General features: G+C 40.7%; 1 protein-coding gene and 1 long non-coding RNA gene across 11 annotated transcripts in view; one reads left to right on the forward strand and one right to left on the reverse strand.

Annotated features, from left to right (window-relative positions):
- Positions 1–521: 521 nt before the first annotated feature.
- Positions 522–10169, forward strand: LOC113604083 (uncharacterized). The gene is made up of 5 exons (XR_008296767.1): positions 522–565; positions 2212–2315; positions 4800–4940; positions 5693–5853; positions 10042–10169. It is a non-coding gene; the product is annotated as an uncharacterized LOC113604083 (long non-coding RNA).
- CREB5 (cAMP responsive element binding protein 5) overlaps positions 4298–17523 on the reverse strand; it is a 484504-nt gene continuing 471278 nt past the window's right edge. For 8 of the 10 annotated variants that reach the window (XM_053218281.1, XM_015085960.3, XM_027075175.2 and 5 more), the window contains 2 exons: positions 11868–11976; positions 4298–10944 (listed from right to left, as the gene is read on the reverse strand). In XM_053218281.1, coding sequence (XP_053074256.1) covers positions 10781–10944; positions 11868–11976 — 273 coding nt within the window. In that variant the 3' untranslated portion in view covers positions 4298–10780. Of the gene's footprint in view, positions 10945–11143; positions 11285–11867; positions 11977–17523 lie in introns of those variants that run through there. The other 2 variants (XM_053218284.1, XM_053218283.1) reach the window with 2 other exon arrangements.

Here is a 17523-nt window from a genome sequence, read left to right on the forward strand (position 1 = left end):
GAGAGAGAGGCTGACTCTCTAGGCCCCCTATCCCAGTATCTAGCTGTTGGGGCTCCTATTCCATTGTGAGTTAGAGGCAGAGTATTAGACTAAGAAGCTATGGCCAGAGGCTTGGACCGTGGAGTCTCCTGGAGGAGCCAGATGATGGAGTGGGGGGGGAAGAGAAATTTCCAGAAAAAGGTATGTTAGTGGCTAAGTTCTGTAGCTAGTCACCACGGAAATAATTCCCACTTCACTCCATGTGTGTTTATACTGACAAAGGAGACAAGTGAGGAACAGAAATCTGTGTTTGTTGAAAGCCATATAGGAAATCAATGGACAATTTGGTATTAAAATGAAAAACTATTAATTCTTACTCCAGGTTGTCATATTCTTCTGGGGTCTTGTTCTAGTCTTCTTGGTAGCAATTCTTACGGTTTTCGTGGAGGCTTATTGATAAAAGCTGCCCTGTTTCCTTGTCACAAAGCCTTCTTTCGTTCTTACAGTACCTGGAGGGAGCTTTAAGACAAGAATGTTTCTTAACCTCACCCTGACCTCCTTACAAACAGAAACACATTGGAATCAGGTATGGAGATTATATATATATATATATATATAGCCATGATCTTTCTTGGAAAGTGTAACTGTAATCAGTCAGGTTAAGCAAGAGCATGGGAAATCATGGTAAACATGACAAACTAGTCTGTCTTACTCTTTTTGTTTAATGCTTATTTATTTGTGAAAGAGAGACAGAGTGTGAGCAGGGGAGGGTAGAGAGAGGGAGACACAGAATCTGAAGCAGGTTCCAGACTCTGACCTGTCAGCATAGAGCCCGACGCGGGGCTCGAACTCACAGACCACAAGATCATGACCTGAGCCAAAGCATGACGCTGATCTGACTGAGCCACCCAGGTGCCCCTTTCTCACTCTTTTTGATGGTTAATTTTTATATTTTGGATATTATGGCTTACAAACTGAGCCATAATATCCAGAAAATTTCTTAGCTTTGTAAAATTAGTTTTATCTGATCTTTAATGAATACTCTGTTTCAATTTCAAGCTTTCAATAAAACAATAACTCATCGACCATTCATTCATTCAATCAACATTTGTTGACATCTACTCTATGCCCAACTTTGCATTAATCTCACTGTACTTTTTCCTCTTGGTATGTCTTAAGGGTAAATGACTACATTTCTATAGATTGTTTTAAAAATAACTACTTCCCTTTGAAATCATCTTCGCACTTCCTTTTTGGAAAGCCAGTTTTGCCCCTAGAAGTAAGAGCTTTCAATACATATAGCCCTGCTTCCCTAGACATAGTTGATTGTACTAGGATTAAATGCCTGACCCCATATGGTCAATCAGATTCTCTCTCCTGGGAAATTGGAATAGAAAGATGGGAGACTGAATTGATGTTGGGTGTTTGAACTAGAAGACCAAAGATCTGCTGGAGGCTGAGGCTGTCATTTTGGAGGAGAAATGATGGGCCCACACAGAAACAATTAAGTGAGTGTACAAACCAGTTTGCAGAGACAGAAAGGGAGGGAAAGACAAAAGCAGAATCCGGAATGATATGGCCCAAGAGACAGACAAGCCAGAGAGATTAGTTATTTAGTGACTTTTCGGAGTTGTTGGGATAGTTGCTACAGTACCAGGAGGGACCCCATGAGCTACCTCTTAGGTCCTAACAAGAAATCCACCTTCGCTCAAGCCTCCTTAACAGGGTTTCTCTTTCTTTAAGTAGATTTACTCTAAGATTGACCCATATAAGCAAGCCAATTTAAGTAGAGAGTACTCATTTAATAAGACGTAAACATAGTAACAGTAGATCATGGACTTATCCGTGTAAATACAATACAATCAAGCTTAGATACTCAGAACAATTTTCTTGCTGTAAGATTAGTAAGGAGTTAGAAATGTGTGGTGAAAATAAGATCTTCCTTTTTAATTCATTAAAAAAAAAAAACAAACCCATGGGCAGATCTCTTTCTGAGAAAGAGCAAGTCACTTACAGGGGACCTTTTCTAGCCCATCGGGTCTATGTGGATTTATGGAAGATGGCTGACAATTGCTACGATTCAGCCTCCCACTGGTACAAAGAAACGTGATATAAGCAAAGACACAGTACCTGGCAACATAGTAGATGAAACTCAGTGGTTACTAAAAGATTCATGACTTAATTTTCAGGTTTAAATATGACCATTTTCAATATGATTATTATGTTTTTCAGGTCTACTATCTAGAAGACTATTTTTCAGATGCAATAATTTATCCATCCTTTCAGCCATTTTGAAAAGCCATCTCTCGTTGCCAAACGAAGTGCTTCTAAAGTGTGTGAGTCTAAACCCAGATTCTGTATGTTTAAAATCAGTACTTTTTTTCTCTTTTGTGGCCTAATTTTCATGCTTGTTTTGATAAAATCCACATTACTGCCATGAGAACAGATCTCACCAAGTGTCTTGTTTTCAATTGCTTTAAAAGGGGGGGGGCTCATCGTGCTCCAGAGTCTTATGATCTCATAGTGAAGATACTTAGGTTCCAAACCACAAGGCAGGTTGTTTTGATAAAACCTTGTTTTTGTTGGATAAGAAAATACGTAATGCAAAATTAAAACGTGATCCAGCAACCAACCAGTAACCAACCACAAGAGCAAGTATAAGAAAAAAGGATGTTATGAAGCTCCAGGGACAGAGGCATGAAACATAGAATGGAGATTAGAGCTGTCCATCTTCAAAGTATAAATGTGGGATCTTAACATTTTTTTTTTAACCAATAGTAATGGCTTTGAAATTGCAAACACGGGTGGGATGGGCATTAGAAAGACTCTCTTGGGAACTGAGTGTAGTGAGTGGTCTAAATGTAAATGTAACAGATGGGATTTCCATTAGAACAGCAATCATCCTCCCCACCCAAATTGTTTTTCTGCCCCAGTTTCCAATATCCTGGCAGGCTACGTGGAAGACGACACATCCGGGTTCTTGGTTTTAAACTAGGACTGCTGTGGTCACAGGACCAAGTGGTTGGGTTGAAGTGTTCTGAGATCAAGAAAGAAGACAGAAAGGAAACAGAAGAGTATCCACTCGACAGGTGTTTATTGTGTGCCCATCGTGTAGGACCGCTCTACATCTTGGGTCACGAGGGTGAGCGAAACAAAATGCCCTTGTGCTTGCGGGGTTTACATCCTACTTAGAGGAGACAGACAATAAAAACACAACTACATAAAATTGACCAAAGTCTGTTAGATACTGGTAAATGCTACAGAAAATACAGTCTGCGCAAGGCAGGAGAGAATGAAGAGTGAGGGTGACATAATTTTATAGAGGATGGTCAGGAAAGGCTTACGTAGTAGGGAGGCAGATGAGGAGGTGATGCCGCTATTTGGGAGAAAACATTCTGCGTAGAGGGAAGGAAGAGCGTGTGAAAAGACTCTCAGGTGGATGGCTCAAGCGATGTTTGAGGAACTTCAAAAATATCAGTGGAACTGGAGAGGTGTGAGGGGGAAGAAAAATGGTAGGACATGGGCCGGGGAATTAATGGAGGGGCAGGTCATGGAGGGCCTTTACAGAACTTAGTAGTAAGGAATTTGGCTTTTGCTTTGAATGAGGGGAGAAGTCCTTAAAGAATTTTGAGCAGTGGAGGGACATGGTCTGACTTCCATTTTCAAAGTTTCACTCTGGCTGCCAGTCAGGAGAATATTGCAGGGATCCGGGTGAGAGGTGCTGGTAATTTGGACAGAGCTGTAATGGCAAATCCAACATGATGGTTGGATTCTGGCCATGCCGATGGATCAGACATTGAATAGAAGAGAAAGAGGAGAGTGACTAAAAAATTAACGAAAGAAGTACAGGGAAAGAAAGTAGAAGGGAAGGAAGGGGGGCAGGGTTGATATCTGGAAGACATCGAAAGGGGCTAAGACTTTAGCCTTAGGACTTCTCTGGAAGCCAAGCAAAAAACTCCAGGAGTTGACTGCCTGAGTGGCCAGTATGTGCTTCTTGGTTCCTAGAAATCCTGAATGTAAATTTATGCTGGCGATATTTCTTGATTATTAAAATCTGTTGACCCCCACGAGAAGTTGAGTCGTGTGCCCAACCCACTGTGAGTGTGTTAGACTGGTGGCCTCAGGTGGGAAGTTGGATGGAAGAGGCAGTGAGAGGGTAGTGGTGGTCTGCGAAGGAGAAAAGCTCACCTCCTTTTGTCCCTAGATAATCACGACCCCGAAAGAGTAAGCTTTGGTTTACAAGGCATGAATGAGACCACGTGCAGAATAGATACCGTTATCCCCAAGCCCGAATTTCATCATACGAAAGTTACATGTGTTATTTGCATTTGAGTGCTTTATTATATTGGAATTGCAGTGATATTATTAACATTTGTACAAATGCACAAAATCTTGTCTCTTCTTGCTCCAAAGAGATGTAAAAATCTGACCTAGTTGAACAGTCTTAATGAACTCATTGTCCATTGATAACAATAAATGTGTTCACAATGCAACAAAAAGCTTAACATAAAATTGAACATATTAAATGCTGCAGCAAGTATTTACACGTATGTACCCCCAATTTTTTTTCTCCTTCCAGTAAGGAAGGTGGTTGCTTTACAAATAGACAGACAAACATAAATGCTTTGCTGTTTACAATTACAAACAACCCCCCCCCCCCAGTCCAGAACTTAAAGTGACAGCACCTTTTTTTTTTGGGACTTCCTTAATTAGCACTTTGCATAATGCTAGACTTTTTTTTTTAAGTTCCATATTTTGGACAATATTTATGTTCCAATTATCCTAGAACATGGTGTTTGAACTGAGCCATTTTTTTCCAGGCCTTTTCAGAAGATCCCAAACCCTATGTCCTCTCCAGGGAGAACATTTCAAGCTTATCATTTCTCCAAGACAAACCTCAAAGGCAGAACTCCTCTCTCCATGAGGCAGGTGTGATTTAGCAGAACGTAGAAGAAAAGAGGGTGAGTAGGTCTTCTCTTCTACTGGCTGGCTGGTTAGGAGGGGTTCCTTCTCTGAAATGCCCTCCCCTACAGCACTGCTGATACCTTCCATGATCTCCTGTCCGTGACATTGGTATTCTAAGGAGACAACTAGAATCTAATGAGCTTATTGTGCATAAGATTTTAATGATATACTTAAAGCTAATTTATTCAGGTTCCACATTCTCAGTCCTGAGGCTAAAATGATTCTGTTTTTAAAAAAAAAATCCTAGAAAGTTCTATAGCATGAAACTCAATGTAAGAAATCCTAAATGCCCTAAGAAGAGCTTTCTACATCCTGGCTTCTAATGAGCTAGATATTGTAAGTTGGCTGAAATGTAATAGCTGATCATTACTGATTCCCCTCTGATGATAAGCTTGGAAAGGTATCAGAGTGTGCCACGTAAGAATATTAATCTTTTAACAAATGCTGGCAATTTGGCCTTACCCCCCCCCCCCTTCAACTTGTGGTAAATAGTTTCTTTTTTTTAAAAATAGACAATTTATAAGGAAAAAAATATATAAACACTCTTTAAGCAATTTGGCTATAAGCATTACATCACTGAAAAACTCCACAAGAAATAGTAAAATATTTTGAGTTGGACATACACTTTTTCGTTTTCACGACATGATGAGCCTAGGGTTTTCTGTTCTGTTTTTTTTTTTTTTCTTTGTTTTGGTATTGAATTTTACTTGGACGTTTATTGCTTCAGTGTCTTCTTGTCCTTTCTTAGATTATCATTGTAAAACAGAGGTGCTGTCCCTAATGACGTCACAAGGCAACATTGTATTTTTGAGACCTAGGAATGACACAGACAGGGCCACTGTTATTTCAGCAGCCTCAGAGAGACAATGGCTGGGACAACAGTCCACGTGCACCACGATGCACAAAAGAGTAAGTCTCCTGGCTCATTCAGGACACTTTGGTTTGGAGAATGAGATAGAAAATTCTTAAGTGTAGCTTAGCTGCTGCCTCACATCTGTTGCATAAGATAACATTAAAAAAAAAAAACATGCTATGAATAAAGGGGTAAAGAATATAAACTGGCTCTTCTTGGTATTTCCGTAGCAGGATTCGTCTAGGCTGATGTGAGGAACCCGACTTTACGCAAATGTACCTGGTACAAATATTCTGTAAAGTATTTTAAACGGTGCAGCTCAGAGCCTTAGGGGGAGGGGGTGGGGGAGTTGGAAAGTGGGGAGCAGAGGCAGGTTTAAGGGCTCCGAGGGGGTCTGAGGGAGAACAAGAGAAACAGAAAGGGATCAAGAAAGCTAAAGTGCAATTTTAAAATATAAATTATCTTAAAAGCAGAAGAGAGACTCTAAATTGCTACTGCTCGCAGAGGCACAGTTTTATTCAAATTTAAATGGGTTGTTTCCTTTTCCTTCTCAGATATACTGCATAATGGAACTTGAATGGCTTAAAGCTAGGGCCCATTGTTTGGCAAAGGGCAAAAAGAGCACGAAGGAAGCTGAATAGCGCAAGGCATTCTAGGAAATTGGGGTGGGGTGGAGAGAAGCAGAGATGAAGTTGTTTTTACACTTTTACAAGAAAGTTGTTCCAGTCGTGGTTACTGATTCCCTTTAGCTGAACTCCGCTTCCTAAAGGAACGAGCTTACTTTAAACATTAAGAAAAAAATAAAAAAAGAGAGAGAGAAAGAAATGTGAAAAACAACACTATTCAGAACATAGATTAAAAAAATAACTCACAGAGCAATAACAAAATCCTTGAAATTTCTATGCACAGAGCTAAGCGAAACATTTCCACCAAATGATGGAGAAGAGCCGTTTGAAACCCTGAAAAATGAAGATATACACAAGTAGAGAAGTTTATTATGAACTAACACTTTAAAAACAAGTAGATCCTACGGAAGAATACTGTTCAAATGGAATGTTTTAAAATAACATTTATTAATAAATATCTTATAAAATTCTAAATTAATAGATTCCTGTTCAAATTTTGCTTTGGTCCTTGAATTCCACTGTATACACGCATACATACATATATATTTTCTTAGATGGTTTTTATTAACCAGAAAGAAGCACATTCTATCCTAACTGGATGGCTAGTTTGAGAGCAGTTACCGATGCTTAAAACTCCCCAGCCAAAGGCTGGTCTTTCACCGCAGCTGGTTTCAGATTTTAACGGCAAACTCAACTGAGACGCTGAAGTTTACTTAACGGGCAACAAAAACCGCCTGCACATTCGCCGTTGACGCCCCTCTGTTCAGAACATGTGCTGCATTTGGTTCCTTTGACGGGATAGGTTCCAAAGAGCATTTGCTCCAAGTCAGTCACCCTGATTGTAACAGTTCGTGCGGTGATACCTCGCAAACTGCTGTCTCTCACAGGCCGCGTTAACCACTGGGACTCGCACACGCTGACACGGAGGGAGGAGAGAGATGGGTGGGGGTATCGAAGGGAAAACATCAGCTCCACACAGGCTTTCAAATGAGTATGTTCGCCCATGGCCAGGGTTTCCCTATACCCGCCCTGGCATCGTGTTCTGGGAAATGTCTTCAGAAGGAACCCTTAAGATGTGGATGCCTCAATTTAGGGTCACCTGGTAGAAATGCCACCGGGTGCCCCTATCTAAGCTGCCACGTCCCATCACGTAAGGCAGGGGAAGCGCCGCAGAAACGTCCAGGTAGGCTGGCAGGGACTTCAAAGGCAGACGCTGCCAATATAAAAAAAAACAACCCAAAACCAAAAAACGCAGGTGAATGAGGAGAGGCAGTGTTGCAGGACCCTTCCCTCCTCCGCATGGGTGCTCTGAAGGTCACTACAACGGATTTGTGAAGATATGGGTGCATGACCCATATCTAGATCGAGTGGGAGAGGAGAATGGGGCAGCAAAAAGATGTTTTCCCACATTGGCAAAAAATGTAGGGCAAGGAGGGATTTTCAGGCAGACTGATTATTCTACGGTCTGGTGAAGGCTGGACCTTCTGGTGAAGTACTTCTCCTGATAAGCCGAGTGTTGGATTTGACCAAGGAGCCTTTCTGTTCAGGGTTTCAAGAAGCCTTGACAACTAGCTGGCATCTTCCATTTACTGTATTTCCACACTGCTAATGAACATACCTAAAGGCCTCGAGCATAATAAGAAGACGGTTTATTCTAATTATACGTTGAGGCCCGTTTGCTAACGCGTGTGTGTGGTTGGTTTGCCTACTTAGCATAAAAAACAGACATAATTGAGCTCTATATAATGCACATCAGTCAAACTGTCAAGTTGCTGAATTAAGAAAACTCAGGCAAGTTCTTCACTACAGAGGCTTTCAGTTTAACAACTAAATATTCAATCAAGAGGCGGAGCAGAAGTAAAGTAAACCATAATTTTAGTGACAGCCCACTTTCTGGACATTCTGATATTACCAGTGGATTTTTAAAAAATCCATTTCGTTAAGTGCTATGCATGCAGTAAAGAAAAAAAAAAGTTATCGTTCACTTAAAGCAAGAAATAAAATAAAACTAAAAAAATTTTTTTTAATCCAAGCAAACATTTCAATGAGCTCTTTTTTTTTCTTTTCTTTTTTTTTTTTTTAGAGAGACACATAGACGGTCCTAGAAAGGAGTTTTGAAAAAATTAAATTTAATTTCAGAATAGAGATATATCTTAAATATTTCTTAGGAAGCCAGTTAGGTTCAACCATTCAGCGGTTAAGGCTGGGATTCAAAACAAAACAACTATGAATTCAGTATTTAAAATACTTAAAAAAAAGATATGTTTGTCTAAAATATAATAGAAAATCCTTTTAATTTGCATTTCTTTTTTCTCTTTCTTTTTAACATTTTAAAAATTTTTTTTTGGTTTTTTTTTTTTTTTTTTTTTTGGTGTGTGTGTGTGTGTTTATTTTTTGTTTTGCTTTTGCTTCTGTTTTGATTTTTAGACCATATATCTAGTCATGAGTTTCCCTGGACACTCAAAACTTTCTTTTGAAAGCACTGCATACATGAAAAAAAAAAGGTTGATAAATACTGATTTAAAAAGTAAGTTATTAGATAAAACTGAAACTAGTTATAAAAATCATGCTTCACGACTCTCATATTTTCTTTTTTCTCCAAAATAGATTCTTATGCTACAGGGAGAGATAAACACATATACACACACCCACATCCACACATGTATCTTTCCCTTTTTTGAACTCTTATAAAAGCGACACCTTTTGTAAAATACTATTATTTAAATCCCATGAACACACACACACACACACACACACACTCATGTTAGGACGTCAAGCATTCAAATGGAGATGAAACACCAGCACCTGTCTACACTGCTAGAGAGAAACATTAGCCCGTTACTTGTGAGATGTGATATTAGCACACATTAGCACAGTAGAATGGCTTGTTTCAAGGAGGCACAACCGTGGTTCGGGACTATCTGGTTTTTATAACGGGCAAGCTGATGAAAGTTGTTGAAAATATAAATCAGAATTATTCAGAAGAGTAGAGTAGCCATATCCACGGGATTCTTGCAGCAGCCAAAAAAGGCTTTGGCTGTTCTGGGGGCGGCGGGGGGAAGGGGGGGGAGCTGAAAGCACCCCTACGGGAACATCAGGTTTTCTTTCTCTCTTTGTTCCTCCAGTAGAGCGTGTACTTTCACCCACCAGAATAGCAAAGCCAGTTCCATAGGCTTAAGAGAAAAAAATAATTAATAAATCTTAGTCTATTAGCAGCTGATGATTGACCATTGTAATCTGTGTAGTGAATAGAGCCCTTCTGAATTATTATATAGTCTATGGATTTTTAGCCTTATAGACAGGCCATATAAAGCCGGTTGTAATTCGAGGGTGTGATGTTACAGCCCACAACATAATTTGGACCTTCACAATCAAGGCTTATAGGCTCCCTTCCCTGGTGTCTCCACAGCTGGCATTCAACAGTGTTTCACCTATGGCTAAGCCACCTTTTATTTGTTCTGATTATTAAAAACATTAAATCAGGCACATTAAACCTCTCTTGCTTACCATTTTATAAAAAGCAAGAGATGAATGAACTCCAGCTGTGGGTCACAGGCAAGGGAAGCAATGGCTAGATCCGTATTTTTTTAGATTTACTTGTGTTTTTTTTCCCTTTAGGCATTGTTTTCTTCTTTACCTGCAATGCTAAAGGTGGAAAAATAAAACAGAAGAAAGTAAAAATGAAGAGTACACAGGCGGCCCAGGAAAAGGTGGAAAAGGAGAGGGAGAGTGGAGAAAATTGGAGGGCAATTCAAGGAGGTGGACCAAGAGGAGGAGGAGAGGTGGGGAGATGCTTGGTGGTTTTATTTGGACATCAGTGGATCTCATCCTTTTTTTATAATAAGAGGAAGACAAATATGGAAAAGGCTCTGTGTTCATCTGGAATTCTGGCGACATCACAGCACAAACTCAACATGTGTTACGACATCATCAGACTCACCACCCAGTTACCTTGCATCCGTTTACGTGACATGTGGGCATGCCTCATTTTGGCTAAAAGCTGCGGTTTAACAAGATGCAATGTTTCAGGCAAAGGGTTGGACCGATAAGAATGAAACCATGTCTATATACAGAAGGAGTTCAGTTTATAAACAAGTTCACTGGTACCAGAAAATTGGAGAAAAGCACCAAAGCATTTCCCAAGCTGATAGATTAATTAATTGCATAACTCCCTTTTTTCTTATAGAACTAAGTATAAAAGACGACATTTCCATAATAACTATAAAAATGAAAGCCAGTCTCTGAAGGGCTGAGGAGTCTTCCAGGTCTGAGTTAATTCTAAAAATGCCCTTAAAGGAAAGGACGCATGATATGCGACAGCTCTTCTTGGAGGCAAGGTCTGACCCAGTGGTGGATTTTAAAGGATGGGATTCAGGTCTGTTCTGTGAGTGGTGAGCTGACTGAGGGTGGAGCTTCCCACCACCTCGCTCACTGCAGAGGAAGTGGTGACGGTATTATGTTGGATGACCTGGTGCTGAGAGCAAGCTGGGACGGGGCTTGCAGGAGGACTGCTCTCCGGACCTAGGAAAAAGCACACACACGCACACACCAATATAGCTCCTCTTGGGCGGACCTGCGGCCTACTCGGGAAAACATTACTAGACGTTTACCAGAAATGGAAGAGTTTCACACGTGTTCTCCTGGACGTTAATTTCAAAACTTTATTTTAAGCTGTTGTCACCAGCTATGCCCTCCCACTTTATAGCTACAAGCAAAGCCATGCTTTCTACACCAGCAGAATGATTTCACGTGTTGGAGTCTTGGTGTGTGAACGTCCCCATTTTTGTATTTTCAAGTAGCCATCCGCATATCAACTGTGGAAACATACTCACATGTGGTGGGAGAATCTGTGTTGCTCAATCTAAAAAATTATTTGAAAATGAATTGACCTTCAGCCATGAATCCTTGCTCCTCCCACCATCCCCCACTCAACTAGCATTTAACTTCTTGACATTCCAGATGCAGAAACTGGGGTCTAGAGAAAGGGGTCCACTTTACTTATTGGAACACCGAGATAAGGTCACTCACTTTTCAGCCCAGCAGCTTATATACCTTACGGCATTGGATGCGATTCACCCAATGCCTGTACCCCAGCCCCTGGATTTCTCTGGAAGGCGGCTAGCCCACTGGTAGGTGGGCTCCAGCAAGTGATTTTTCTACTGGCTGCAGAATTGGAATTCGGTACACTTTTACAATGTGAAATGGCAGGGAAAGTCTAGCCAGAAATTATCAGGAGGGGCATGGTGATGGGCAGGGGTCAGAAAAGGGGGATGTCCCTGGTGCAACAGTCTGGCAGCCACTGAAGAATTCTAGTATGATTTCTGCCGGGGTGTGCAATCTACACTTTACTTTTGCTCTTTCAATAAAATCCAATGCAAAATTAGTGGCGAAAAAAAAAAAAAAACTGGACACTGAGAAAAGAAAAAAAAAAGTCAATGACTTACTTAGATATCCTTGTGATTCTTTCTGCATGGCTGTTATTGGACAGTCTTTATGTGTTAACAACAACTGTTTCAGCTGGGCCACCTCATTTTTCAACATGGACACTTCATTCTGGAAAGAGACATATCAAAGCCATGTTGGAAAGACCAGAGAATACAAGTCTCCATGCATTCTTTTTTTAAAAAAAATTTTTTTTTTCAACATTTATTTATTTTTGGGACAGAGAGAGACAGAGCATGAACGGGGAAGGGGCAGAGAGAGAGGGAGACACAGAATCGGAAACAGGCTCCAGGCTCTGAGCCATCAGCCCAGAGCCTGACGCAGGGCTCAAACTCACGGACCGCGAGATCGTGACCTGGCTAAAGTCGGACGCTTAACCGACTGCGCCGCCCAGGCGCCCCATGTCTCCATGCATTCTTAAGTGATATTGGCAAACTTTCCTGTTGTGTCCAAAAGACACTGAGGATGATATTCAATGAGATTCGCCTGAAAACGTGTACCTTGCCTTTAACTTGGCCATCACATTTACCAGGGACTTTCTGAAAAGACCAGACTTGTAACTCAAGAGCTGAATCCTATTAAAAGTCCAGAGCACCCCCTTTAGGTGGCCAACTCTGGAGCCAGGTTACATGGGTGAGAATCTCCATTCCACACTTACTGGGGGACCCTAGGCAGGAAACATAAGAGAGCTGAGATTCAGCAATCTTGTATATAACTGGGGGGGGGGGGCGGTAAAAAACCAATATAAAGTTTTTTGAGTTGTGAGGATTGAATGAGGTAATATATGTAAAATGCTCTGAATATTACCTAGCACAACACTAAGCAATCATTGAATTTAGCGAATCTAGCTGTTCATAATAATCATCTTCACACTGTCTGGTAAGCTCGGGCCAATATTCAGTATGAGAAGAGTGAATGTGACACATGCATTGGGAAGAACTGAGTGGCAGAATTAGTGGCTTCATATTGAAATGTCCTCAGAATAAGCCAACTCATCTACCATCAGATTTCCCAAAAGAATTTCCAAACAGGCTGTAGTTCAACAGAGCACATCCCTGCCGGATACCTGCTTAGTGGAAGGCATGGAAGCACATAGAACAAATTGTTGATCCTCTACTAGTGGGGTGAGGTCAGCCCAGGAAGGGAGGGGCAATGAAGTCTTGGCCATGATTAAATGAATGTGATTGGTTCATTAACTAGTTTGGCTAATTTCAGCCTATGAACTCTGCCATCAATATCGGGGTGTTACGGATTGTGTGTGTGTATGTGCGCGTGTTTCTTCTTTACTTAGATCAGTGCCTCAAATCTCCGCTTTATGGAGTAGTTCACAAAGACAGATTCATGGCTTTGGAGAATAATGTGCTTGGCACCACTGTCTACAAATGTAGATGCAGAATAGATGGTTGATTCTAAGGTGCTTCCACTTGATAAAAGTAAATTGTAAACGTAGCACTATCTCAAATAAGCCATTTTACAGTTGTGATAAATAATACCCTCTCTCTGGCTAATGTTCGTTTGTGGCTTCCAGGCATTGTACTCCACATGTGGAGACTAAAACAAAACAAAACAAAACAAAACAAAACAAAACACCATGCACACAGAAAAGGGTGCTCTAACATTGCTGTCATTACGTTGCATCTACACTTTCAATATGAACTTGGCTTTCCGGGCTTGTATTTATCACCTAAAAAAGTAAGTTTGGGATTCTAGAAGTTAATGTAAAGAAATTTTTTTTGAAACATGTTTTAAAGAATACCTCCCATTTCCAAATTCATTTGCAAAATACATTATAAGTAACCAAATGTTGAGTAACATAAGGAACAAAATAGTAAGAATCTCATCTACAAAAGCTTTTCTCTTTCTTCTCCAAATTTTACAAAATAAAAATGCCTGAGAAATTAGCATTAATGATGAATACATCACTTAAATGTGAAAATTGCATCTTCCACCTCTAAAGAAGTGTGGTTGGTAAAGGGGCCCGATCAAAGCCAAAAGTGACCCTTGTCAGTGGGACGGATAACTTTATTTAGAGGACAATTTATTTTAGCCTTAAGTACTAATTCTTTCCTCTCTTATTTTATGCCCATTTAAATTCAGACAGCCTTCCTTGCTTTTCCCAGATTCCCTTTGCTTAAAATAGCCTGTGTAAGAGAAAGTTACTTTTAGACCATTAAATAGAAGGCAACCCCTGGTTAAAAACCAACCAACCAAACAAAACAAAACGAAAAAAAGGAGAAAAAGAAAACTAAGATGTGTGTGTGTGTGTGTGTGTGTGTGTGTATTTGGTCTCAAAATGAAATGTCATCTTATTCACATTTGGATTATAGACATAGCACTTTTCTAGAATCACAACTGCTAAGACACTTGTGTACCCTAAGGAGAAACTCTCAGCTTCAGTTAATGCAGACAATTGCTCGTAGAAAATGGAGTCAAGCTCCAATTGGTAGTAAATCCTGCCACACTTTTCTCCTGTGATCTAGGAAACAACAAATAAGGAAAGTATTTAAAACAAAACAACGGGCGCCTGGGTGGCTCAGCTGCTTAAGCGTCTGACTTCGGCTCAGGTCATGATCTCGCGGTTTGTGAGTTCGAGCGCCGCTTCGGGTTCTGTGCTGGCCTCTCAGAGCCTGGAGCCTGCTTCGGATTCTGTGTCCCTCTCTCGTTCTGTGCCTACCCTGCTCGTGCTCTGTCCCTCAAAAATAAATAAATGTTAAAAAATATATAAAAAAAATAAAACAAGATTCTCTTGCTTTCTTACACTTCTAGAAGAAAAAAAAAAATCCCACCTGGTGGCCATCTTGGAGAGGTTGACCTTAGCCTCTGCTTCTTCCCCAGCTATGTCCTCAGTCCCACCTTTTCTAGGCAGTGTTCGATCTCCCAGGCACAAAGTGTTCATTGCCCCTTCCTTAAAAAAGCACTTTGAATTCCGTTCTTTGGGTTTCTACAATCACAAGGAGCTAACTGGCTACAATACTTGGCACACCCCAAATCATTCCACAATAAACCTTTTGCTTCCACGAGAGGCCACAATAAAACAGCACAGTGTATGTGGTGTCTTAGCCTCTAACCAAAGCCCCATACAAAATAGATAACTTAAGTGGCCCTCTTTGTCTATGAATAGCAAAGCACTTCATTAGTAAACGAATACGTCGTAAGTATAGAAACTGAGACCCTGGGAGGTTGAGGGTCGGTAAAAATGTAGGAACCTGAAGACTGCCATGATAACTGATCATCCTTTAAAGATAATAGGTGAATAATGACATATTTCTTCAAGTGATGTGTTAGCAATTATGTTATTTAGATAGGTTATGGTTGGAAAATGAACGCCAATTAATATTCTCCATAAAGAAGAAAAACCAGCCTCTTGTTTAGATCAGAAACACGTAATTACGGGGCTTATAAGGGCAAATTCAAAGTCTAATGGCCACAGAGGCACTAGAAATTCATGGGACAGCTTTCCAGCAGGAAAAAGAGTTCTCAACAGGGATTTCAGAATAATAGGGTTTGGCCTCCCAAACCGCTACACCAACCTACTGTAAAACAAGACGGTTGAATTAGTTCTCTAGTTCCCTCCAGCAAAACAGTTGGTTAGCCTTTGAATGTTTCTGCTTTGCCTTCTGTTGAGAAAGCTAATTACCTAATAGTCTAATGAAGGGCTTGATCTTGATTTTTTTATTCATTAATTACTTTGGTATTGGCATCAGTATTAGTATTTGGTATGCTCAAATACGCTTATATTTCAGGTCTCATATTCCCTGAGGGAGACAGTTCTTGCACCTCCTGGGCTTCCAAGTCTTAGGGCAGATTCCAAAGCGATATCCACAGTTGCATTTTAGTGCAAAACTTCGTGTCCGTGGATGTGTCCATACTGTTGAGAGAGTCTGCAGCGCCTTCATCAGATCCCAGAGGAAGCCTCTGGATTAAGAAAGGTGGACAATCACTGCCCTAGAGAAAGCAGTGTGAACCGTGTGCTGTCCACATGCATAATCATCGTAGAGTCTCCATACAGACTGATAGAGGAAATGCTAGACTATATTTTTAAACAAAAATCTTTTTCAATGGAACATTAAGTAGAATCACCTTGAATTCATTTTGGAAGAGAACCACCAGATAGCAAATGTTCCAGAACGCACGAAAGAAATAAAATGTTGCCTGCAGCTCTAGTAGGGAAATAAAAACCAGGCCTTCCGGAGGCAGTTTCTTACTCTGAATTACCTTGCTTTATGAATTGAGGCAAGTCACCAATTTTTTTTTTTTTTTCTCCCCTGTGCGGGTGATAAAAATCGTTCTAGGTCTTCACATAAAAGTACTCTGCTAAAGCAAAGTATGAATAATCAGTGTCAACTCTCCTGCTGAAATCATCCCTTCATTTTTTCGAAGCGAGTTTGGGTTCGCTACGACTCTAAAGCAGTTGGCCGTTTAGAGACGGACTGGAAGAGGCTAGGGGCAGCTGGATTATCTGTTCTTTAACCCATAAGGTTGTCTGGGGATGAAAGAGAACCCCTATAGAGACATTCAATACCATAATAGCCTTTAAACAGGTACCCCAAGAAGTCCCTAATAGCTACATTAGCAGTTTGGGGCTTTGGGGATACCACTTTGTTAATACGATAAACCCAGAATGCTTTTTGGTGCAAGCATTAGTCAGTGCCAAGAAAATAATTATCAAAATGGGCCCTACAGTAGAGCCCCTCCCCACTTTTTTTTTTTTTTTTTTTTTTTTTTTGGTAGATTAAGGCTGAGGCCAGGTTTGTTTCACTCTAAAACAAAGGACTTTCAATTTGTAAGGCAACAGTTCCCATCTGGCCTATTCTCTTGCCAAGTCCCAAACCTGGGCTTATGTGTCTAAAATTTCAGCAGCGACTTAGACCATGTGTCTTTGCACTAAAAAAGAAAAGCAATTATTTCCGTGGGTGACCAGATGATTTCCATATCATCTACTGCACACAAACAATCCACTGAGCACCACGGCAGTAGTTGATGAATTAATTCAGAGCTGATCTAAGCCATGCTGTCGGAGAAAAGAACGTGGGTTCCTTTCGCTTCAGAATTTTCTACAGTGAAAGATCCCAGAGCAGTGGGTTAGGTCAAGGGAAGACTTGCTTGGGTCATCATCCACCACTTGCTGATTCTGACTTTTGGGAAGACGCCTCCTGTTTCTCCCCACATAACATGTCAGATAGGGCAGTTTCGAATATTTCCCTCAAATCTTATACCTGTGTTGACCTCTTGGGTACAAATTTGTTGTGAGACAAGGAAATTGAAGTCTGGGAGTTTGATTTTGTTTTCTTAGGTCTGATTTTTCCAATCTGAAACTCTGCAGCCCAACCAGAAGGTTCTATGCTGGAAAACAACTCAAAAGTGGCAGCGGGCCATCCGAGACCTTGGATATTCCGTTTGGCTGGAGTTTGTTTGCTTAGCACCTTCCATTTCTGTTTACTTAAAATTTGGCTCACTGGACCAGCCTCAAGAGAGACACCTTTTTCTTTTGACAAAGGTCCAGCAAGACAAGACGGAAAGGGTCATTCAAAGGTAGCAGAATCTGCATATCCTCTCCAGCATCACAAGGCAAGATGTGGAGTGCTCTGCGTCACAGAAAACACAGCATGGCTGTGGTTTCTGTCCCTCGGAAGCTAAGCAGCGGTTGGAAAACACCGA

Source organism: Acinonyx jubatus, chromosome A2 (assembly GCF_027475565.1).
Source record: "Acinonyx jubatus isolate Ajub_Pintada_27869175 chromosome A2, VMU_Ajub_asm_v1.0, whole genome shotgun sequence".
NCBI lineage: Eukaryota > Metazoa > Chordata > Mammalia > Carnivora > Felidae > Acinonyx > Acinonyx jubatus.